Source organism: Petaurus breviceps, unplaced genomic scaffold (assembly GCF_028583685.1).
Source record: "Petaurus breviceps papuanus isolate PSGF00001 unplaced genomic scaffold, PetGlider_PUasm1.0 38, whole genome shotgun sequence".
In the NCBI taxonomy this organism is placed as follows: domain Eukaryota; kingdom Metazoa; phylum Chordata; class Mammalia; order Diprotodontia; family Petauridae; genus Petaurus; species Petaurus breviceps.
Genome location: NW_027186304.1, coordinates 261,712 through 287,387, shown reverse-complemented (window position 1 = coordinate 287,387; position 25,676 = coordinate 261,712). Strand labels below are relative to the sequence as shown.

Below are 25,676 nucleotides of genomic sequence, written 5' to 3'. Positions count from 1 at the left end.
CAGAAATTAGCGTTAAACAGAGGGTAGGTAGAGAGAGTACCAGGAATATTATTCTGCAATAAAGGTAGCTAGGTGGTTTTAGTTTATAATTTAAGGATGTTCCCTTTGGTCCTGGAATCAAGAAGAGCTGAGTTCAAATGTGGCCTCAGACATTTACTATTTGTGTGACCCTGAGCAAGTCACTTAATCTCAGTCCACCTCAGTCTCCTCTACTAAAAAAAAATGGGGATAATAGTTGCACTTACCTCACAAAGTTATTGTGAGGATCAAATGAGATAATATTTGTAATGCACTTGGCACAATGCCTTGCACAGAGTAGGCATTTGACAAATGTTGTTTTCTTCCTCATCTTCACCTTTGCCAGATGCATAATTAAAGGTTTGCAACTGGTAGCTTTCTTGAGTTGATACTGATGAAATCTCCCACCTTCATCTTCCTGTCATATCTTCAAGACATCCCACCCAAGGTGAATTCTAGTACTAGTTTCCTCTGTGATTTGCATATCTGAAAATGATTCCTGTTTGGTAAGCCAATTTTTTTTTAATGTTCATCTGTCAAAAAAGCAACGAAAAAAATTATAGAATTTTTAAGTATTAGAATCTTTAGATTAATTAAAACATTTCATATATGCGTTCAGTTTTAAATACAAGGGTTAATGCTACAAGGAATAAAATTGACCTAAGAACATTTAACTTTTTTGAAGAAGCGATGGGTCTGTGTCTAGGAAACACCAAAATGAAGTCTATGATAAGGATTAAGCACTAGCCCTTCCGAAGTTCTTGTGAATTGTTGATTGGAGAACATGCCATTCCTCTAGTCACCCAGACTTACAAACTCTGAATCGCTCCCCACTCTCTCACCTCCCTCACTCTCTACGACCATTTGCCAAGTCTTCCACTATCATATTTGTCCGTTTCTTTCTACACACACATCCAGTATCCAGGCTGAGGCCCTCATCACTTCTCACCTGGATTGTTGTCACAGACTTCTCATGGTCTCACTGAGTCTAGGCTCAACTTTCTTCCATTCGCTGTCCACATGACTGCCAGACTTAAACTTCTAAAGCTCATGTCTGACTATGTTACCCACTCGGGAAAAAGCAGTAACTTCCTATTGCCTTTAGGAAAAAATACAAACTTCTCTATTTGAAATTTAAAAGCCTTCCCCATAGGGTTCCAACCTACCTGTTGTATTCGTTTCCTTCATGCGCTCCACATTTTTTTTTTGCTTTTTGGAGGGCAATTGGGGCAAATCTGGCTTCCAAACTCAGCATCCAATTGAAACTGCTCTCTCCAAAATTACTAATGATTTCTTAAGTAGCAAATCTAATGACCTTTCCTTAGTCTTCATCCTTCTGGACCTTTCTGTAGCCTTTGACACTTTCAGTCACCCTCTTCCCCTTGATATATTCTCTCCTTATTTTTTGTGTAACACTTTTCTCTTCCGGTTGCCCTCCTACCTGTCTTCTGATCATTCCTTTTCACTCTCCTTTATGGGGTCTCCATCCAGTTCATGCTTGCCAAACATGGGTGTCCCACAGGGCTCTGTCCTGGGCCCACTTCTCCTGCTATACAGTTTCACCTAATGATCTTATCGGCTCCCATGGATTCAGTGAGCATCTCTATACTCATGATTACCATATCTACTTATTTCAACCCTGACTTTCCACCTTCTTGCATCTCTAGCTACCAATTAGATATCTCTAACTGGTGTCCCATAAGCGTCTTAAACTCAACATATCCAAAACCTCCAAAAACACTCTCATTTTCCTAACTTCCCTTCTACTGTGTAGGGCACCACCATCCTTCCTGTCACCCAAGTTAGCAGCTTAGATGTCACACTCAATTTCTCATTCTCTCTTACTCCCCACACACAATCTTTTTCCAAGGCCTGTCAGTTTTACCTTTGACAAGTTAGGCCTAAGGATGAGTAGGAGGAGAATGGGATGGATAGCTTTTGAAAAATTGCCAAGTTTCATTAACTGCAACTCAAGAATTATATGCAAAAAGTGCCTTTGAAAAAAGTAGTAAAAATTAAAGACTAAATATTTTAATCCTAAAGAATCCCTATCTTAAAGACCAAATTCTAGAAATACTTTTTAATCATCAACTAAAATAATGAGATGATATAGCAAAAGCAACTCCTAACAAGAAAATGTATGTCTCCAAACACTTCCACCAATAAAAAAGAGAAAAAGAACAAATTAATGCATTGAACACACAATTAACAAAAATAGAGAACCAATTCTTAGAACCCAACTTAACACCAAAATAGAAATTCTGAAATCAAAGATTAACAAAATTAAAAGGAAAACATTGAATTGATAAGTAAAACTAAAAGTTGTATTTTAGAAAAAAATGATAAAAATAGGTCACTAGATAAATTTGATTTTTAAAAAGAGGAGTGAAAACCAAATTACCAGTATAAAAATCAAAAAGAAATCAGAGCAGATGAAGAAATAAAGAAAATTATTAGAAGTTACTTTGTCCATTATATAAACTAACAAAACTGACAGTTTAAGTGAAACAGATGACTATTAATAAAAATATAAAATATCCAGAATAACAGAAAATAGAGAATTTAAATAATTCGACATCAAAAAAAAGGAAATTACATAATCTATAAATCAGGGGTTTTCAATTGGCATCCACTGACTCTCAAGGGGTCTGTGGATAGATTTCAGGGGATCAGTGAACTTTGATGGAAAAAAAAATCTTTATTTTCACTAACCTCTAATTGAAAATTAGGATTTTCTTAAATTAGTTAAAATTGTTCTGCAAAGGGTCCATATGGGTACATGACAAAAAGTTTTAAAATCTTATTGTAAATTAACTCTTAAAGAAAAAAGAAGTAGATGAATTTAAAAGCAAATGCTATTATGACTACAAAAATGAATTCAAATTTTATTAAACTGTGTAAAAAAAATAGGAAGACACTGGATCCTAATAAATTTCATCCAGGACATTAATATCATAGTCATGATGTCATGACCTTGATACCTAAACTAGGAAGAACAAATCAGAGAAAAGAAAATTATAAACATTGATTTATTATATAGACTAATGCAAAAATGTTCAATAAAATATTAACAAGGAAGTTTCAGCAACATGTTAAAAAAGACTTTACATTATGACAGGTAGGATTTATGCCAGGAATGAAAGATTGCTTCAATATTAGGAAAACTATAAATATATATGAGGCCATAAAAATAATAAAAACCATCAAAATAATATTATCAATCAATAGATACAAAAAGGTATTTTGACAAAATACACCCTGGACAACTCCTGGTTCAATTCTTGTTTTGATGTGTGATCCGAATTTAGAATTCTCTGGAATATGAATGTACTCACCCACTGCTTCTGACCCTGTCTCTGACCTTGGCATATATTATCTGCTTTACTCTCACTGTTTTGCCTGGTATTCTGGTTCAATATCTTAATCATGCATGTCTCATAAGTTTCTATCCTGGATTCATATGTTTTTGAGTATTCATCCCAGGTCCTTGATAGTGACAAACTAACACATGTTGTTGGAATATTAACCTTTTTAAAAAATTAAAGTTGCCTGATAAAATGTGAACACATCATACTAAATCCCAAGAACAATGAAATACTTATACCTCAGAAAAAATTCAGATAAGCTCATGAATAATAAGTACCTTTTTCTAACAATTCCCACTGATTTGGATGTACAAAGATCACAAAAATGATACAATGAAATCCTTGAGCCTATATTTCCTTTTTATTCCATACAGTCAACCACATATGGAGAAACCACTTTATATAAAGTAAATACCTTTTATCCTACAACTTAAAAAGTTCATCAGCTATTAAAGGGACACAGATTTCCACCTTGAAGGAATCCTTCTCTTTGCCCTTGCCAACCCCCTCTACTTAGGTGCCAGATTTCTCAAGAGTCCTTTCCTGAACACCACAATTGTTATTCCGCAATCACTTCTCATATTTTTCCATCTAGTGTGGATTTATTAATCTGTGAATATATGCTATACTCCTAGTAGAATGTAAGTCCCTTGAGAGTAGTGAAACCTCACTTTTTTGTATTTGTATTTTCAGGACTTTTTTATAACTAATTAATTGTTGAATGAATGATTCATTTTAATATTTTTTTTCTTTTTGCCTGATCTAGATTCACCATTTTATTAGTATAGATAATTGCCCATGAAGAAAATTCCCTCTATCAGTGCAAACTGGAAATAGTTTTACAAGTTATTCTTATAGAATGACTTAGGAAATGGAGAGTACTTACTCAGGTTTACATAGCCAGCATATGTCAGAGGTGTGACTCTCACCCACTTTTTACTAACACAGTATAACCTACTTTATTCACTATGCTGTACTGTCTCACAGTTCATTTTACAAATGAGGAAAATGAAGCCCACTTGCTGAAGGACACATGGAATTTGTAGTTTTGCTGGCAAATACTCATTTTAAATTATTTAGATTTCCTGTTGCTGTAATTCTTAAATAGATTTCACCCAGGAAGCTTATTTTTGTCCATAAAAAGGGCAATTCCATAGATGCCTGCTGGTATTTGTGGGGTCATATGGAAAACTGGGGTTTCCTATTAGTATAAGAGAGAATTTCAGTCCCAGGCTAGCTCTTCCTATCCCTATTTCTTTCACCCTTAAGCCCAGTTTGATATAAGAACCAGTTAAGTCAGATCATGCCAAGAACATTTAAAGGTAAAACTGAAAGGACAATAGACAAAGGGAGTGGGGAATCTATCTAAATCTACGCAGGTCTGCATGTGTGTGTCTGCACACACACATAAAACACGTTATCTATCTGTAGATATAACTTGTATAAGTGTATAATTTCCCACCCTAAATCAGTGGTCCACATACAGCCAGACCACTAATGATTTTTATTTTAAATAGTATTTTATTTTTTACTAATTACATGTAAAGATAATTTTAAAAAATGGAGTTCCAAATTTTCTCTCTCCTTCCCCTTCCCTAAAAAAGAATTTTAGATAGGTTATATATATGCAATCATGTAAAATATTTCCATATTTGTCATGATGTAAAAGAAGAAACAGACCAAAATGGGGAGAAACATGAGAATGTTAAAGAAAGTAAAAATAGTATGCCTTGATTGCATTCAGTAGTATGCATTCAGACCCATAAGTTCTTTCTCTGGATGTGGATAGCATTTTCCAGCATGCGTCCTTTGGAATTGTCTTGAATTGCAGAGAAAAGCTAAGTTATTCATAGTTGATCATCACATGATGTTGCCGCTGTTGTGTACAATGGTCGCCTGGTTTTGCTTACTTCACTTTGCATCAGTTCATTAAATCTTCCCAGGTTTTTCTGAAATTCACCTGCTTATTTCTTATAGCACAATAGTATTCCATTATATTAATATACCACAACTTGTTTACTCATTCCCTCAATTAATAGGCATCCCCTCAATTTACAATTCTTAGTTACCCCAAAAAGAGCTACTATATTTTCATACAATAGGTTATTTTCCCTTTTAAAAAAATACTTTGGGATACAAACCTAGCAGTGGTATTGCTGGATCAAAGGGTATGCAGTTTTATAGCCTTTTGGGCATAATTATGTAATTGCATTACAATGTATAACTAATTTTTCTACCAGTGATGATAATCATCACCTTTGAACAAACATCACACCCTCCTCAGGCAGGTGTCTGTGTATAGAAAGAACATGTGCTGGATGTGAGAAAATTTGGAAAGTGTGAATATACCAGTTTTCAAGATATCTAAAAAAGTTGAAGATATAAAGTGGCTAAGGGAAAAAAAAATCATGATATATTACTAAACAAAAAAGGCAATCAGGAATGAATCAACAAATAAATGAAAAAGAACAAGACAGTCTCTGTTCTAAAGGAGCTCACATTCTGACTGGGGAGACAATTCATAAAGGTTTCAGCTACAAGTCAGATGGAAAGATCCTATGATCCTGAGTGCTGCAGCAAAGCTAATGATAATACATATTCTTTTTCATGTTTAGTATCATTTGTCATTTTGTCACTTACATAATGAGGCTTTCAATGAAGCTACAGCAGTGTAAAGAGCCTTGAACTAGGAAACAGAATACCTGAATTATATTTTTCTGCTCTGACCTCAGTTTCCCATCTGTGAAATACAAATGGATATGGCAATCATATCTATTCCTGATGTTGAACCATCTGACAATGCAAAGGTCTTTGGTGATGAGAACTTTATTTTTCTGCATCTTCAGTAACTTTCAATTACTGAAGATTCAGAGGCTCCAGGACCTGCAGAAGCTAATCCCAGGTTGAATCTCTACAGGGACTGTTTTCACAGAAAATAGCTGTGGAAGTTGGGCTGGAAGCAGGACTGAGGGTCTGACAAGATGCAGGCACTGCTGGGGCTATCTGGCTTAACTATGTAATGATGACAGTTGGTCAGCAGTCAGTGACGGAGGTAGCTACAAAAGTAGGCCCCTTCTCCAGTGACCAATTCCCTCAATAATGGTTGTGGAGCCCAGGCTAGAAGCAGACTGGTTGTTTTTGTTCATCTTTTCTTTTCAAAGACCAATGACATCAAAGATAATGTCTTGACTTGCACATGAATTGTATTTAAGTGAAGCAGAGGTGTATAAAGTCAACAGTTTCATTCTTTCTTCCTGCGTCATCAGGACCAAAGTCAAGACAACTGGCCATGGCCTCGGATGCAGTGGATAGTGTCTGCCATGTCTGACAAAGCTCTTAAGTGCTCCACAGCATCTGCTTCAGCCACCACACAACACATGTATATACGTGCATATGTTTAGGTGTGTGTGTGTGTATATATATATATATATATATACACATACATACATATATGTGTGTGTATACACACACGTAGGTTTCTATACAAGTATACATATATATCAACTGAAGTCTCTTTTCACATATATGTGTGAATATATGTATATATCTCTTCCTTTTACATATGTACATGTAATACAAACATGCTGGGAATAAGGAGGTTCTCATTTAAACCACGGCAATGACCACCTTATTGGCATACCTGGCATGGCTGCTAGCATAGGTTCTTTGCTCTGCTTTTCTAAAGGAAGCCAACTTTAAAGGGGTCAACAATCTTACTTTAATTACAGATATATCATTTACTTAGTTCAGGGGGGGAAAGTCAGCACCCTGAACTTGAAAGAGAAAATACAAACAGAAATTACAAGCAGAAAAATTACAGAGAAAAAATAACACACTTCAACAGACAAGGTTTCCAGCTGTCTGACCAAAGTTATACATATATAGTTACCAGAGGGAGAAGCACAAGCATCTGGGTTTGGTGGGGCCTCCTTGGCGGCTGCCCAGAGTCTTGTCTAACACTTCCAGTAAGTGAGCCCCAAAGCAAAACCTCACCACTAAGCAAATACACCCTTCTTCAGAGCCTGAGGACATCACAGCCCTGGTAACCCACTACCTAATCACAAAGTGACAAAAGGCGCTGACCTCCCTGAAAAACAAGCCTTCCCTAATCACCCTTTTCTAGTTGGGCTCCATGTGAGGCCTGTTAATGGACTGTGAAGATTTTCAACTCCCATCAACATTACAACCACAGAAACTAAGGGTTTGGCAGATAAACTGGGGTGGGAAGGGGAGGGGGATCAGAAGAGAATGGAAGATACAGGAGAGAGGGCTGAAAAGTTGCTTTCCCAGAGCTGTCAACTGGTTGACCTCTTCAACTGAGCTATTCATGATTGGCTGGATAGACAATTCATTAGCTAAAAGCACAATACTCATTAATTATTATTATTAGCTAAAAGCACAAGCTCATTAATACCGCAGTGTTAAATCCCACACTGTTGCCCACTTCCGCATCCACAGTTTAGTAGGAAAGTCATCCCCTAACAGCACGGCCATAGTGAGTTATTGAGCACCATGTGTGAAACACATCCACACTTTATGATCAAAATATACTTTTATGTGGATACTTTAAAAGATGTTATTTCACTGAAGTTCATATTACCTCAAATTGCAGTGTCCCAAATCCTATTAACCTGAGTGACTTTTTAGTGATGAATTGATCTTACACTTCTGTAGATGATTTTTTGGAAAACAGATAGAAAGGCTCTCACCAGGACCATAGTTAAAGACTTTTCATATTAGTAAGATCTGCCAGAGCTTGTGTTCCACTGATAAGAGCCTTAAGAGAACCCAGAATAATCACCATACCAATGATTCTATGTTTTGATCATTTATCTATCACACTTAATATCTCCAGAGTTATAAGACTTAAAGGTTATAATGTAGTATTTGCTTCAACCAACTTATTCAGTGAATCTAATATAAAAGTGGGAATATTAAGTCTCAGTGGAAGAAATAGCATGACACCAAAAAATTACTTATGAGTACTTTTTTGAATAGGTAAAAATAAGACAAGGTGAATAAAGTGTTCATATAACTATGAACTATATATTATGAACTATAATAAACAGTTCAATAAACTGTTTGCTAAATACAAAAATTATTATCAACCTTAAAAGATGAAATGTCATCATATGTGTGCCACCTTACTTTCATTTATTTAACTTCTGAAATCTAAAGCACCTTTAATTCACTCACAAAGAGGTATTTTATATTGATCTTTTTACCTGAGAGATCTTTTTTTTTTTTTTACCACATTCATCTTTTTTTGAACTAGTGTAAGTCTCAATTTCTTAAGGCCACTTATACGATGCTTTCTTTTAAATAATAATAAATTGTTCCAATGATTTAAGAGACATCTCTTCCCATGAGTTAGGCCATTTATATACTTGATTAAATTTACTAGTATGACTCGCTAAATACCATAAATATCTTCTAGTTCTAAAGAGCTTAGTGAAGTTGATACTTAAATATTATCCTGATGTTCTGAATTCTTGCCAGTTTAGAAAATACATTTATAGCACTAGTGATTATATGCTATTAGATGAACCATGCTTACTTACATAGCATTATATCATCATTCCAGATGATAACAAATAGAAATATCTTTCCTTTATCACAATCTTTACAGGAAGATTTTATTGTGATATTTATTTTTCATATATTTTAGTATCTCAGAAATCATCCAAAGAAACAATGCAAAAATAACCATACTTTATATTTTTCCACATTAAAGGCACTAGACATGCTGTTGCAATCATGGTACAAGTTTTATTTTAACTTACAATACCAACAACAACAAAAAAAACTAAGAAGCAAAATAATTTCCTGCCAGCTGATGGTCAGTAGTTTGTTCCAAACCAACTGTTTACTTTTTCTATTCTTAGGTAAAGAGCCAGGCTAACAACATAGTATTCTTCTGTCTCTTCCATCCAGACCAGCTCCAAATTCACTTTTCCTACTGAGTCCATGTAGGTTACATAAAAGTGACGTCCTCTGTAATTAAAAAAGTCAGAAGGTCTGGTAGCAGGTCTCATGCAAACTGGGGAACTGAAACACCAAAATGGTTTCTCTGTTTCATCCAAAAGGGTTACATCCATCATATAACAGTTCTACAAAATAAAGACAAAGAAAATTACAAAATACTTTTAGTACTTAATTAGATAATATTAGCCCAGACTTCTGAAAGTTATTGAGAAAATTCTGCATTAGAAGCTTCCAAATCAAAATCGAGGGCAGTCATTTTCAAGACATCCCAAACTTTCAAAAATATTTTGCTTTCAACCTTGCTGTAGGAGATTTGTATTTAATTCCTTTAGTGAGAATGAGAGGCATCTATAGGAGACAGGCAATTTGATTTCTAATATCAGTTCTGCCGTCAAGTAACTTTCTCCCTCAAGAACTCACTTTCTTCTTCTATAAAATGAAGGGGTTGAATTAGATTCTTTTTAAGGTCTCTTTTATCCCTGAAACTCCGATCCTTTATGTATTCTAGCTGCAAGATCATTTGATCCAATGTCTCAACATGATATCAGATTTAGTGAATATTAAATACTATGCTGGGAGGACTTAAAGCCTTGTGGAGACCACCTGTCCAAGGGGAGACACATTTAGAATCGGGCCTCACTCATCATAAATGTGCAGGATAGATAACTCTTTCAGGCATGTTTTGTAAGGTGTGTCCTGTTGCATCTAACAGATCAGGAATGAAAGAAATCAATCTAATTTTTAATAGGCCTTTGAGAAAATAGAAAGATCTCAAGAGAAAGGAGGAGGAAATGCTCAGGTCATTTTAAAATTTATCTTCCTTTCCTACTCCCCACTCCAAAATATCTCCTTAAACTGAACAGGGACAGCATAATAAACTTACTTTAATAATATACTAATATCCTCTGCCACACTTGTGATAGTAATGGCAATTAAAGATTCCCCTGTATTGGCTTGGTTTTCACTCCAGAACTGAATTTTATTTTCTCAACTTTCTCAATTTTCTCAATTTTAAGTAGTTCTTACTCTCCCTATTCCATTCCCATTCCTCTTATCCTCATGTACAAACAACTGAGCCACAGAGGAAGAAAATACCAATTCTGCATCATAATTTCCAGTGGGTAGTTTTGAGGAGTAAGGCCCAATTTTGAGGCAAATCAGTATAATCAATATGAATACCTCTAAAATCTCATTGATTCTACAAATATTTAAGTGCCTCTCATGTGCAAGGCACCATAGCAGAAATAAGTTCTAACAGTACCAAAGAAGGCCTAGGTTTTTTTAAACTCTGGCCCAAAATCAATCTCCCTTAGCTATAAGACTAACAGCTAAGTAGCAGTCAAAACTAAATGTGCAAATGGTTTAAATATCAATTTTCTGCACAAATAGCCCTACTTACCATGCAATATGTCAGATACAAAGGTCTACTCGGGCAAGCTATGGCAATTAGACATGGAGCGTCAAATTCTCCAAGGAGAAATTCCATTTTTACAGATATGATTTATTGTCTATACACATTCAATGTAATATCACCTCACTAATTAGCTGGAATATCACTCCATAACTTAAATATACCTGTATAAAAGGGCTTTAAGCAAGGCAAATCTTATATTATCCCCCAATTCACGTATTTCTAGATTTTCTTAACTGAAAATAAACTGTTAATTTAACTATATATATTTTAATAACTAAAGGTGATGCCAAATCTCACACATTTATTTAGAAACATTAATATTCAAATCTGTATATGGAATATATTTCTTCATATAAAACAGAAATAAAAAATGCCGTAAATACAGGAAAGGCATTGCCAAGGTTGACTGTACTGAAGGGACCAATGAATATGTAGCAATAGAATAGATAAAATATCAGATTCTAAACTAGACTGAAGGCTAGGGTTGACTTAACCTTTTACATTTTCTGAAATAACATAAAAATGTGCCCAGCACTTAGTAGGTACTTAGTGAATGTTCATTAAATACAAACACATATATTGTCATCATTAATTATATCAACAGAAGCATTTCTAAAGTATGCTTAGAAATGACCTCATCCTTTATACTCATCTATACAGATCAGGTACTACTGACAGTCCAACAGATATGATCTTCCATGTAAAATGTTAATCTCAGGGGAAAAAAAATTTTCAGTTTTAACCTAGTGTAATAAAAAGGACACTAGATTACAGTCAGGGACATAAAATTTCCAGCTGTGTCGCATATTGACTTAGTTTTAAAATCTACTATTATATATGTTTTATTGTATTTTTATTCTGTTAAGTATTTCCCAATTGCATTTTAACGTGGTTCAGACAGCATCCTGGAGCACTGCGGGCTGCAGGTTATACGTCTGACACCTTTTCTCCAAGGGACAGAGCTAAGAAAATGAGTGAATGTCACAAAGAAGCAGTTTTAGGATGAATGTATTGAAAATGTCCTAATAATTAGAGCTATCCAAAAGTGAAATAAATTGTCTTTGGAAATAATGAGCTCTCCCTCACGAGACATCTTAAAGTGGAGGTTACATTTCCACTTACTGGGGATGTTGCAGAAAGGTTCTTGGTCAGGTATGGCTTGGACTCAATCGTCCCTGAGGTCCCTTCCAACTCTGACATTTTGTAAATAGTAGGAGAATCCTTCAGTAGCCATAATAAAGAGAGAGAGGAAAGTAGAAGCCCAGGAAAATTAGCCTCACTGACAGCTAATAAAGTCTCCATTTTTTCCTTTCACCTTTTCCTTCTCTTTCACTCCAAGTCTCAGTCATACAAACCATGTTTTCCACTGAACAGGACTAAGGAAATGAATCACCAATGGGCCCAATTTCCCAAATTGTATTTGTATTCTTAAAAAGAAGCCTAGTAATTCAAATAGACTAATAACTCTTTAAATCAATTTCCCCTCTCTGATCTGAGGGTCTTCAGTAGTCTTTTGCATTCTTTTCCTGGCTGCTACCCTCCCAAGACAAGGAAAGCAGGAAGTAAAAACAACATGGAATCACTATTGTTTAGTAGCCTAAAGCTGCATACTACATACAAGCTCATCCTTATCTTCCCAAACACCTCGGTACACCTCAGAATCCAGTTACGAAGTTAAAGATGGGGCTGAGAATATGGGCAGGCACAAGAAATAATAAAAATGGGCACTCTGGAACTATAATGGGGGAGCAGTGAAACACCTTAAAACATTCCTAGCCCCCTCAAAAGGTGAGAGATTTCAGTGGAAAGAGCACTGAGTTTAGAGTCAGAAGACTTGAGTTCAAATCCCAGCCTTGCTGCCCTGAGGGTACCCGTGTAACCCTTACACAAGCTTCTTCACCTCTCTGGCTCTTAGTTTCCTTATCTGTAAAACGATGACTTTTGAGGTCCCTCTGGCTCTAAATGTATACTATGCATAGGGTTTTGTAATACTTGGGGAGGATAGAAAAGTAGAGACTTGGCAAATATGAACATTTTTATTAAACAATGACCCAGATACCTTGAAGAGTCTGTAGAAAGTTAAAAAACAATTACCTGTATACAACCAGCAAAAACATCTGTTTTCCAACAGAGGCCAACTTTTCCAATGAGAGGTAAATGCTGTGCATTGTTTTTAAAACTTATAACGATGAGCTTCATATATCCATTTTTAATGAAATCTGAAAAGTTTTTTTTTAAAAATAGTTACTGAATATCAACATAGTACATCACAAATTAGTCATTTCTTAGCTTTCAAATTCTCTTTACCTAGCTCTTTCTTCTTATATGTTTTTTTCATATCAGAAGTATCTTATGTGGTTATGTCTAAATTATCTAAGCTAGGAACATTGATACAACTAAGACAAAATGGGGGAAAAACTGCCAGAAACCTTGCCTGGGTCAAGTGAGGGCAAGGGTGAGATAGTAAATATTTAACAAGCAGCTCTCCAGGAAAAAAAAGTCAGCACATGATACAATGAAGTTTAATCTGTGTTATTATAATTTCCTCTACCACGTTAAGTCTAGACAATCAACAAAACAATAAATCAAGCCCCGTTGTGTAGCAATTGCCATTTTCCAAAATGTAAATAAATGTTCACGCTGAAAACATAATCATTAGCTCCCCCAAACTAGTATGAGCTGGTATATCCCTGCCTGTGGGATCCTTGGAATGAGAGTTCAGAGGCCTGGAGAAGAGTCAAGGGGAAGGAAACCAGTAATCTTGTTCATCACTAGTCAGCAACTACGGGGCTGCTAAGAGAACAATACAATCTTCTAATCTGACAAGAGTGGGAAAATATGGAAACAGCTCCATGTCTACAAAGACAAAGGAAGAAAATACCAGTAGATAGTCCCCTTGTGACTGAAGGATCTGCTAAGAAAGTTCAGAAGAAAAGAGAACCCAGAGATTTTGGAGAAAAGAAACCAAAGGGTTTGATAAAGCAGCAATAAGAGAAATGGCCACGAGGCAATAAGATGGCTAAAAAGCCAGCATCATCAGAACTAGGTGACTAGAAAATGAGAGAGGTCCAGAGCACACAAGTAAGCTATGAACCAAAAAGCTCGAAATGATTCTGTAAAACTAAACCATGTAAAGCTAAACCAACGCTGTATCAGCAGATCAGATATTTCAAAGAAAAGAAGCAGGATAAGATATAATAATTTCCTGTACTACTTCCTATTTTTGGTCCCCAGAAATGATCTTTCCCTCATCTGTGCTCACCTAACAATTACATACATACACACATGCATTCATACATACATATATGTGTACAGATACATTTATACTTATGGACTTACATACACATACATTATGCACACACAAGTTCTGATCTATGATTTCAGTGATGGGATACCACCTCCAACAGGGAGGAAGGGAAGGAAGAATTTATTAAGCACTTATGTACAAATACATAAACATCACAACAATCTGAGAAATAGGTTCTATTGTCTCTATTTTACATGTGAGGAAACTAAAGCAAACAGTGATTAAGTGATTTGCCTAGGGTCACATAGTTAGTCTAAGGTTAAATTTGAACTCCTGTCTCTTCCTGACTCCAAGCCTAGGGCCCTACCCACTGCACCACCTAGCTGCCTCAAGGTGAAGAACACAACCCATAACCACATTTCTCATTCGGTGCAATTTTGTCAATATCTTGCCTGTAAGTCTTCCAAAAATAATATACTCAAGGATCTGAAAGGCTTCCTTTAGGTCAGGCCTTAATTTGGAGGTCCATGACTTTGTGTTTTTTTAAAAAAAAAAACTTTTGATAATCATATTTTGATATATTTTCTTTTGCAGTCTATGAACTTTGCTTTATGTGCTTAAAAACATTCAGAGCAGGGTTTATCAGACTCCCAAAAGGAGCCATGACAAAAAAAAAAGGTTGAGAGTTGCTGACCTAGTCCAACTAACCTAAAATCTAAGTGTTTTAACATTTTGTGGGCATTGGTCCAGTTTAGCTTTTTATCTTACCCTTTTCTCTCATTACATAACTGATCTTTATTTTGATTGGTTTGGTTACTTTGTTATAAATTCTTGATAATTTTTTTAATATTGTGCTCTTTATGCAAGTCACTGTCTGGAATTAAAACTTCATTTACTTGTACCCATGATGCAGCTCTCTACTGGTCTCCGTGTCACCTGAAATTCTGGAACTCTGGAGACTATAGTGATCATGTTCTATGATTTATAATCACATGATATCATCATAAGAACAGTGATGTTAAAAAGATTGGTTGGTTTGTTGGAAACAGATTCATACTGCTGAAGCGCTACATAATTTCCTAAATTCAATCCATTCCCATTTTTCTGTTCAGTTCCGGGTCTGGTTTATTATCTATCTGCAATGGCTGTCGCAGATGCATGTAAAGATGGACTAACTCAATGATATACTCACCCAACTGCATCACATAATCTGAGTAACAGGGGTGCCTCTACTTCTGGTTTCATTTATGATAGATAGGCACACTTCTTTTAAGGTCTTGTTTGCTGTGACTCTCACTGATGAGGCAGCACAATGTTATCTATGAACAGGAACATCTAGAATATTTCGTAGCCAATGAGTATCTTTTTTTCTATTTGGACTCTGTGTAGGACATTCTCCATGACAGCAGTGAATACTTTTGGCAAGCACACATCTCCATGATATTCCTTGTGAAATACGGATAATCAGGTCACTAAAAAAAAAGTCCTCTCTGGCTAGATCAATCAAAAGATCTTCCATCTTTACATATTCATAAAAGAGCTTATTTGGATAAAAACCTTTAAGAGTAAACTTTTTTCCTACCAAGTCATATGCTATTTTGTAATCAATCAATAACAATCTACATTCTCCATAGATTTATATTCTCTCCTGTCTGTTTTGTTTCTGTAGAGATGTGGTCTGTTACGGAAAATCATCTGGGAACACTACCAGTTTCTTTCCTTCTCCTGTTTTTCACCAAGAATACCGAGATATCAAAGCTCTCAAACAAAGGAGAAATATGGGTCAATATATTTTGATGTCCTCTTTTTTTTTTTTTTTGGTAAAATCCTCCCTGACTTAAAAAAAGGCAATTGTTTAGTATCTTCCTCTCTACCAGCTATACTGCCATGATTAGTGAATGCATTGATGAGAATTCCGAATTCTTTCTATGGTGTTTTCCCTTAAATTATTTTGGTCGTCATGTAAATTGCCCATCTTAGTAAACCTTCTTGGCAGAAAGGCTAAACCAGGCTGAGGGTTACCAAGAGGCCTCAAAACTGCCAATGACAGGTAAGGGGGTGTCCACCCTAAGCATGTGAAGACTTCCTCCAAAGAATGGGTGAATAAGAACAATTTTTCCCAACAGTCATGAAGGCAACTGAAGCAGCAGGCACTGTGGAGCGCTTACAGCTTGGTCACACTGAAAACACCAAGGTTATCCTGAGCTGTCACCAGTCATCTTAACTTCTGTCCTGCCATTGAACTTCAATGACTATGGAAGGGAGAGTGAGGCAGACGACTTGGTGCTCTCCCTTAAATCCAATTCACTCATGAGTCAGAACATCACTCCATGAGGGCCACTGGGCCTCTTCAAAAATGAAGGACAAAAAACAACATGAATACTTCTGGAATGATTTGATTAATGTAAATTCCATTAGAATTTCAGTCTCTTGAGATTAGGAGCTGTTTTTCCTTTTTTTCTTCCTAACTCCAGCACTTGCTACAGTTTTTAGAGCAGGCCTGCACAGCCTAGGCCCCACAGGATGCTTATTGGTCCACGGGCACAAAGGATTTCGGGCAGCTTGCATCCTCTACATTTTTTGCCAACTACCCGAAATCCTTTGGCCACAAGAGGCCCGCAGGCCACAGGTTGTGCATGCCTGGTTTGGAGCCTAATTGTTGGTTGAGGGATGTCATGCCAGTTGTTCTGCAAGCTCACTTCTCTCTCCACAGCTTTGCACTCTTTCATGAAGTGATACTGCTTTGTAAACTTCTGCTATCATCCTCCAAACAATCTGTAAATGACTCTGTATTCTAATTGCTGATGCCCTTTACTGCATCAGATTTCTGCCCGGCAAAGAGATCAAAGGCTTGCTAGATAAGTGGCTTTCTGGGCGTACTGGGGACTCCTAGCTAAGGCAACTGCTTTACTTGGGTTAAATTCTTCTAATATTTGGTGACAAAATCAATGTCTATCTTTATCAATTGCCAATTTTTAGAGCGAACAGTATATTTAAGTCACTTACAGAGGTCAGAACTTCATACAATGCTTTATCTTTTCTAAAAAACCAATTCCTTGGCAGCATGGCTTTCTTCCTCTTCATATCCCTCACCATCAGATTATGAGCCCCTGGGGCAGGGACTGTCTTCTGCCTCTCTTTGTATGCCTAGTGCTTAATACAGAGCCTCACAAATAGTAGGCATGAAATAAATGCTTATTGCCTGACAGTGCCTACCATCTCATCTGGCACAGAATCACAGTTCAACAAATAGCGGTGATAAATTCATAAGTAGCACCTTAGTCAAAGGCGTAAGTAGCACATTTCATTAGGATATGTACCCAGGGAACTTTTAAAAAGTGAATATTCAATCATAAAAATCATTTTTATTCAAAGAAACTAAAACATTTTAAAATTATTTTAGTCAACTTTTACTAAAAATATTCAAACTCTACATAAAGCACCTTTGAATTCAACTCTTGTCCTTACCCTAAAATACAGTACAACATTTTCAGCTATATTTTCTGAATAAAAAAGTATACTTACAACTGTATCCTCGTCCCCTAGCCTCATACTTTGTAGTAAAGTTTAAGGATTGGTAACAACAGGCATATCCTTTAAAAAAAAGGCTTGTTTTGCCTTCCAGAATTCTAGGGCTAAGCCACAGAAAACAAAGAGACCAAGTGAGCAAAAGTGGAGATTTTTTTTTTCCTTGACCGTTCTGTAGTTGGCTATACTCTCTGGACAGAAGTAGGGTATTCCTGGGAGAAATATGAAAGAGGAGAGACAGTTCATATGACTAACAAGAACTAGGTTCCAATAAGCTCAAGTGCCACAACAGCAAATAAGGCAGCACTGTGGAGACGACATAAAAATGGGTCTTTGAGGAACCCTGGACTGTAAGACCACCAAGTCACTAAATGGCACCTCTATCTGCCTTCTTCACCAAAGCCTCAGGAAAACGGTTGAGGAAAAACAAGTAGAAATCAAAGAAAGGTAGCAAGAGTGGTGAGTACAGCAACTGAGGGTCTTCATAAACTAGAAAAGCACTCCCTTCTGTCTCTAACTGGCTCCAGATTTAGGTAGCTCTACCATTTAGACACATCTTTTAGCTTAGGACAGACACGTGGTCCCCAAAGAAAAAGAAACTTACCTGAAGGAAGCTAAGTGATATGTCTACTAGGCAAAATATGACAAAAAGTGATGAAGAAAAGCAGGCTATATTAAATTTCCTTTTACCCTCACTTCACTGATATGTAGTCTAGCTTCTTTAAGTCAGAAGACAGGTGAACAGATAAATAGGGAGAGGAATAAGCGACAGAACACAAAAAAGGTGATGTATATATAGATGTATGGCCAGTAAAAGCCCTACTGTGGTGATCACATACACTATTCCACAAATGAAGGGGAGTTAATAGATGGAATCCACTGCTTCCCTGTTTGCCTCCCTTGTGACACAATGGCCTGCTTTAAGGAAGATAGCCGCTTTAAAGACAGATATTTCTGTGCACTGCTGGAAGACATTAACAGTATAGACCACATAAAGTGAGTCAAGCTGTAATTATCTGAAAGTCTTCATTCTAGTCCAAAGACACAGACTGTGCACACTCCCTTTGCTGCTGCTGAGTAATTAGCAAGAACTATGCAGCTTACCTCTCCTTTCCCCAGGCATCAGAAAGGATGCCAGATAAACCCTGACCCTTGCCAAACAACAGCTACACTGTTGTCTCAGCAGGCCAAATGGGAGCAAAGGAAAAAGCCTGTAAAGCAGTGATGCCTCCTGAGGAGAAATAACAATGACATTCTGAATGAACCAGATGTGACTCTGCCCTGCTCTATTACTGCACAACCATGCACAAAATCAAGAGACTCTGGACTAAGTAGGACCAGGGCAGGGATGAGTCAGACCGCTGCCAAAGAGGAAAAAGTCACTTGTTTTTGAATGTCGTTCAGACTTACCAGGTTGTAGAAAATGGCCATGATTAAAAACCAACAGTTTCTGAATGGTAATTGTCTGAGTTAATAGATATTAATTCCCATTAGTAATCACAGAATGTCTTTATTTTGTTATTACTAGAGAATCACACAGTTAGAACGATGTTTTCTCTTAGAGGTCAGGACTTCTTTCACCATTACTCTGTAATAACTTACAGTAGGGAATGATCATTTAAAAGTTTTTCAGTTTCAAAGCTACATAGTACTATCATCACATGTACACATACATGAAAGTCGAGGGAAAAATCAAAGAAAAAATATTCAACTAACAGAAAGGAAGGAAACAAGCATTCGTTAAGTAACAATTAAACGCTAAGTACTTTACAAACATTATTTCACTTAACCCTCACAACAATCCTGGGAGGCAGGTGCTATTATTTTCCCCATTTTACACTGGAGAAAATGGATGCAGACAGCAGTTATTTGCCCAGGTCACATAGCTAGGTCTGAGGCCACATCTGAACTCTGGTCTTCCTGATTCCAGGCCCAGATTTAAGTATTCAAGATATACAAACAATTAACTATTTACTGTACCACCTACTTGCCTCTAGTAGTGAATCAGATCTCTTATTTCATATTGTTTTTGCTTATTTCATGTTGAATTTCTGATGTTGTTATAATAGTTTTGTTTTACATATACTGTTTCCATTTCTGGTTTCATATTTACACTAGTGAATTTCCTACCTATATTTCAAAGTATTTAAAGATACAAGTTTAAGTGAATGAAAGTGAGCTATTAGATATGTATTAATGCTCACATCAAGAAACCTTTAGAATTAAATTAGAAAAGTTGTCAAAAATCAAATTAAAAATTGAGAACTAACCACCTCACATTTCTACATTGCTTTATGCTTTAAAAAAAATCAATTTTCTTACAAACTACTCTCTGAAATAAGCGATATTATCATTGACCCTATTTTATAGTTGGGGTAAACTGAGTACTGGTTAAGTTAAATGATTTATCCAGGGCCACAATACCAGTAAATGTAAGCGAGAACTCCAATTAAGATCTCCTGACTCTGAAACTTGATTTCTTTCCATTAGCCCAGCCTACTTCTTTCTACTGTAGCCCTCATGACATAGTACTTTTCTGCTTCTCTTACTTCCCTCTTAAATCTTTCTGTAATTGTTTTCTCCTTATCTCCTCACTATGATTGCTCCCCAAAATAAGCTATCTTCATATTTTCTTCCTTATCATATATTGCACTGATGAATTCATTCACAAATGTAGTTTCAACTCTTCCTTCTAAGCTGATATCCAACACAATTCTTTTCACAGAATCAGTATTTTTAAAGTCTTTTCATTTAAGGGAGCTAATAAAAAAATCCCCTATGCCAAGTTCCAATAGCTTCCCCAACATCACAGCAATCCTTTTAACTGTCCATGGGACATCCTCTGTTTTGTTTTTGCCATATAAACAGCATCTAAAACTAAACTTGTCATTCCCACTAAATATGCTACCCTTTCTTTTCTGTCAATGATTAGACAGAATAGTCTACCAACCTATAAAAAAATCACATCATTTTGATTCTTCTTCACTCCTTAAACCAGTCTGGCCTGGCAGTTATTCTGTCTCGTTTATCTCAGAATCACTTCTTTTCTATCCATTTCACTTTCACTATTCTGGTGCAGGCTCATGTTATCTCATATGGATTACAGAAACAGTGTCCTAGATGGTCTCCCTGACTTGCATCTCTTCTCATTTCTAATCTTCTCATGGCCAGACCTCAAAATTTATTCAAAAGATCCATTATTTCATAAGTTTGTATATTCATTTCATTAACATACATTATAGATCCACTAAAAAGAGTCAGATAATCTTCACTAATCATTATATTCAGAATCTCCATTGCTTGATTGGCAGCCTTTTATGACAATCCTCTCCAAAATTACCTAGGTTGGTCCTTGGCCCACACATACAGCCTTTTCTTGCTTTCTGCTGACACAGCTTTCAAAAAAAATAATAAAAGGGTCAATTACATGCCACACTGAGGCACCGTAGCAATTCACATGCCACTATTTTCATTATATAATTTCCCCATTCAAAAACCTACAATAGTTTCCAATAACCTACCGCATCAACTGCAACCTCTTCAGCAAAGTTTTTAAATCCTTCACAATCAGATGCACTACATAGAGAACATAGGAAAGTATGAGAGAGAAGACTGACTACCAATCTGAAGGTCTACAGAGCCATTGTGCTGACATCATTGTTATGTGCCCGAACAGTCTACCAGTACCATGCCAGGAAACGGAATCACTTCTATTTGAATTGTCTTAGGAAGATTCTGGCAGGAAAAGGTACCAGACACTGAGGTCCTAACTCGAACTAAACTGCCAAGCATTCAAACTCTGCTTCAGAGTGCAACTTCAGTGGGCTGGCCATGTTGTTGAAATGCAAAATGTACACTTGCCAAAAAGACTATATTATGGAGAACTCACACAGAGCAAGCATTCACACAGTGGTCAGAAGAATCGATACAAGGACACTCTTAAGAACTTTGGAACTGATTGTGTGACATGGGAGGCACTGGTACCGGATCACTCAGCATGGCATGCCCACATCAGGGAAGGTGCTGTGCTCTATGAGCAAAGCAGAACTGAAATAGTTCAAAAGAGGTGCGATGTACACAAATTTAGAGAATTCACCCTAAATGCTCACACAGACTCTCTGTGTCCAACCTGTGGTAGAGAATTCTGAGATCATCACAATCAGACTGTAATGGCAAGCAAAGGAGTACTTTACTTACTTATTTTAGCTAGTCAAGAGCCTTTGAGCCTTGCCTTTGATTGTATCAAGAGTCCCAGTTGGAAACAGTATATAAATATGTGCTGCCCTTAATAGATCTAAGGGAACTTGAAGACCTTTCAACTCTTAATAAGCCTAAAGTAATCACATAGAGCCCACGGTGGAAGGAGCTTGCCAAAAGAGTGGAATAGGAAGGTGAAAGCAGGAAGGAGCAGAGCTGAGAACAGCTGGGACAGAGCTGGAAGCAAGCGGAGCTGAGAGAGAGAGAATGCTGTGATGCCGGCACTCGGTTGTTCTGTGTTGGTCTGTGTTACTTGGTCAGACAGAAGCGTTCTGCCTGTTGATTTTAATCTCTGTTGGAGAGAAGCACTGCTGATCTGTGTATTTTGCCAGACAGAAGCACTCTGTTGATCTGTGCTGATTTCTCAGAAAGAAAGTGAATTGAGATGCTAGTGCTGGTAATGTGTGTAAACACTGCTGTAGCTCTGTTAAGCTTTGTCTTCCTAGAAACAGAAACTGCAAAGAGTTTGGAGTGCAACAGTCCCTGTTAGCAGAGACACAGAACAGGAGCTGCCCGCCTGTGAATAAGAGCCGGAGCGGTCAGCCTGGGGAGGAGGAGCAGAGGGTTTGTAAATCAGGCTAAGTTAAGATGAAAGAAAACTATTTGGATACTCTGTATTGACTGATGAGATTGTAACTTATTGTAACCTATGGATGTACGGTGCTTATATTTTCTCTTACCTCTTAAAGATGACCGTAAGATGTAATGAATGACATGCTTTGCTTAAGACTATGTGCCTACCTTAGTAGTAAGTTATGTTATTTTGAATGCTATGCTTTAGTTTATTACTGAATAAACAGAGAGTTCATTATACGATGCTGTTAGATCCTTAAATCCATGCACAGCAGCAGTCCTCAGGAGAGCTGCTTGTGAGTGGCTTTACACAGACATGCTGAAACCTGACACTCGCATAGTGATGTCATTTTGGTCTTCATTGAGAGCAAAGAACAACAAACAACAAACTTTCGAAAGAATATTAAGAGTTGGGAGGGAGGGGTGGCCAGGTAGCACAGCGAGTAAGAGCACCGGCTCCAGTGTTGAGAAGACCTGGAGATCGAATCCCGGGCTCAGACACTTAGCATCCACCCAGAAACACCTGGCCGTGTAACCTTGAGCAAGTTACTTAACCCCAATTGCTTAGGGGCGGCCAGGTGGCTCAGCGAGTAAGAGCACCAACTCCAGTGTGGGGATCAAATCCGGGCTCAGATACTCAGCACCACACCCAGAAATAACTGGCCGTGTAACCTTGAGCAAGTTACTTAACCTCAATTGCTTTAAAAAAAAAGGGGGGGGGAGGGACTCTGGAGGCCAACTCTCTCATTGACAGATAAGAAAATATAAGTCCAGGAAAAGTGTGTGACTTGCACATGATCATATAGCTAGTTAGGTGGCAGTACTGGTGCTGCTGAACCCAAGTCCTCTCGCTCCCAGTCCAATCCTCATTCTAATACAACAGTCTGATCTCTGTTTCTCTTTTTTACTCTGCTTACTGACTTGGACTCGACTTTTTTGAAACACACCATTACCCTAATTTGGTCATTGATATTTCCCTGTCTAAGCACAGGTTTCTGTCTTTTTATTTCTCCTTCAATTTCATACCCCTCCTCACTATAAACTTGAGCCCCTCCATCCTTTCCTACTCCCTCAATCCATCACCCCACTTTCTCTGGCCTCACATTTGTTCCTTCACAACAGAAATTCTTAACCCTTCCAGTGTCACAGTCTCCTGGACAATCTGATGAACTAAGAACTCCTCAGAATAATGTTTTTAAATATAAAATATAATACAGATGATTACAAAGCAAATCAATTATGTTATAATACAGTTTAAATATTTTTTAACCATCCACTGTCTCCTCAAGTGACTGACATCCTTCCAGTTTCAGAAATAAACTTCTAAAAAAAAAAATGGTATACAGGTTCTGTCTTGATTTACATACATCCCATTCACTCTTCAACCCTTTATAGCACAGCTTAGAACTCCACCAGTGGTCTAAAATCACTCAATCCAAGGTTAATAACTATTTCAAAGGAAACAATCTCCTTCTTGTCCTTTATATACCTTTGGACACTGTTAACCACCTCTCCTCTTTGAGTTACTGTCTCTGTTTCAATGACATTACTCTCTCTTAGGTTATTGCCTACCTGTTTGATTATTTTTAGTTCTTTTAGTGGATAATCATTTATCTTTTGTTCTCTTAGATCAGAGTTTCTTAAAATTTTGTCACTCTTCAGTGCTTCTTAAACTGTGTGTGGGTCACAACCCCATATGGGGTCACAACCCATAGTTTAAAAAGTACTGTTTTAGATGACTATCCCTCAAAGTCTGTCCTGGGCCCTCTTCTCTTCTTAGTCTATACATTCTCCCATGGATCTACTCCTATGGATTCAAGTGTCACATCTAAGAAGCAGACTTCTAAATCTATACATCTAACCCTAATCGCTGTCCTGAATTCTAGGCCCCATATCAGTTATTTGTCCTAAATGTGATCTCATGAAAAAATGTCCAAAATTGATATTCTCTTTTCCACCTACCCCTCTACTTGTCTTGCCTCCAAATTTCATTATTTATATCAAGGTCACCACAATTCTCACATCAGTCTATATTCATAACCTTCCAGAGGAGTCACCTCTGGAAATGGCAAAAGAACAGACAAGTCAAACAATTGTCAGATCTTGTTGATTCCATGTGAACAAATCACTCGAATCTGTCCCCCTCTTTTTACTCTCCAAGAGTTTAGGCCATCATTATCCTTTATTTGAATTACTGTGATAGCCAACTATTGATCTTCCTGCTTCCAGTCTCCCTCTTCTACAATACTTCTCCCACCCAGATGCCAAAATAATCTTCCTAGGGCAACCATCGAATCATGTCATTTCCCTGTTTTAAAATTCAGTAGCTCCCTAAAACCTCTAAAGGACAAGGGTTCATAACCTTTTTTATGTCATGAATCCCTCTGGAAACCAGTGAAACCCATGGAGATCGCAGAATAATGTATTTAAATGAATAATACACTAGATTATGAAGGAAATCAATTATACTGAAAAGTCTTATACTAAGATAAAATACAAACTCTGATGTCTGAGAGCTCCATAAGGTAGCTACTTTTTAGCCTTATTTGATAATTAATTACTCTCCTGTCTGCATTCTGTTTCAAAAAAACTGAACCACAGAAATAGGTGTTGCCTATACTCAGTCTGCAAAATCCTTCCTCTCTGAAATCTGTTATCCCTATACCTGGGAAGCATTCTCTCTTCGTCAGGAATATTGTGAACCCTCCTGGGTTCACTTCAGATGCTACCTCCTCAGTAAAGCTTTCTCTGATACTCCAAATTATTACTGCATGAATAAAAACATAAAAAGCCCCTCCATCTCTCTCTTAACCATTTCCCCTTTCTCAAATTATCTTCTATTTATATATGTGTGAAGGTGACCCTGGGTTCTTAATAACTACACTAACATTGTGCAAAATCTGGCAGATTCTACAATACTAGAGAGACCAATCAGTCAGTTCATAAACATTTAATAAGCACCCACTATGTACCAAGTACTGTGGTAAGTGCTATAGATACAGAAAGAAGCAAATTGCAGTACTGCCCTCAAAGAGTTTGCAATCTAAGGGAGGGAGAGATAAGAAGTAAATGAACATGTACAAACAAGCCATGTCCCAGGATGAATAGGAAGAGAAAAAAGCAACTTGAATTGAGATGGATACGGAAAGGCTTCCTGTGGAAGATGGGATTTAGTTGGAACTTAAAAAAGAAACCAGTGAGTGGGGGTGAGAAGGAAGAACACTCTAGGGATAAGGAACAGCTGGACGAAATGCCCAGGGCCAAGAGATCTAGTGTCTTGTTTGAGAAA

At 37.0% G+C, this 25,676-nt stretch overlaps 1 protein-coding gene across 2 annotated transcripts in view; it reads right to left on the bottom strand.

Annotated features, from left to right (window-relative positions):
• Positions 1 to 9,132: 9,132 nt before the first annotated feature.
• Positions 9,133 to 25,676, bottom strand: part of FBXO15 (F-box protein 15) — a 90,614-nt gene continuing 74,070 nt past the window's right edge. For both annotated transcript variants that reach the window (XM_069099559.1, XM_069099560.1), the window contains exons 9-10: positions 12,877 to 13,001; positions 9,133 to 9,493 (exon numbers count right to left, since the gene is read on the bottom strand). In XM_069099559.1, coding sequence (XP_068955660.1) covers positions 9,224 to 9,493; positions 12,877 to 13,001 — 395 coding nt within the window. In that variant the 3' untranslated portion in view covers positions 9,133 to 9,223. The remainder of the gene's footprint in view (positions 9,494 to 12,876; positions 13,002 to 25,676) is intronic.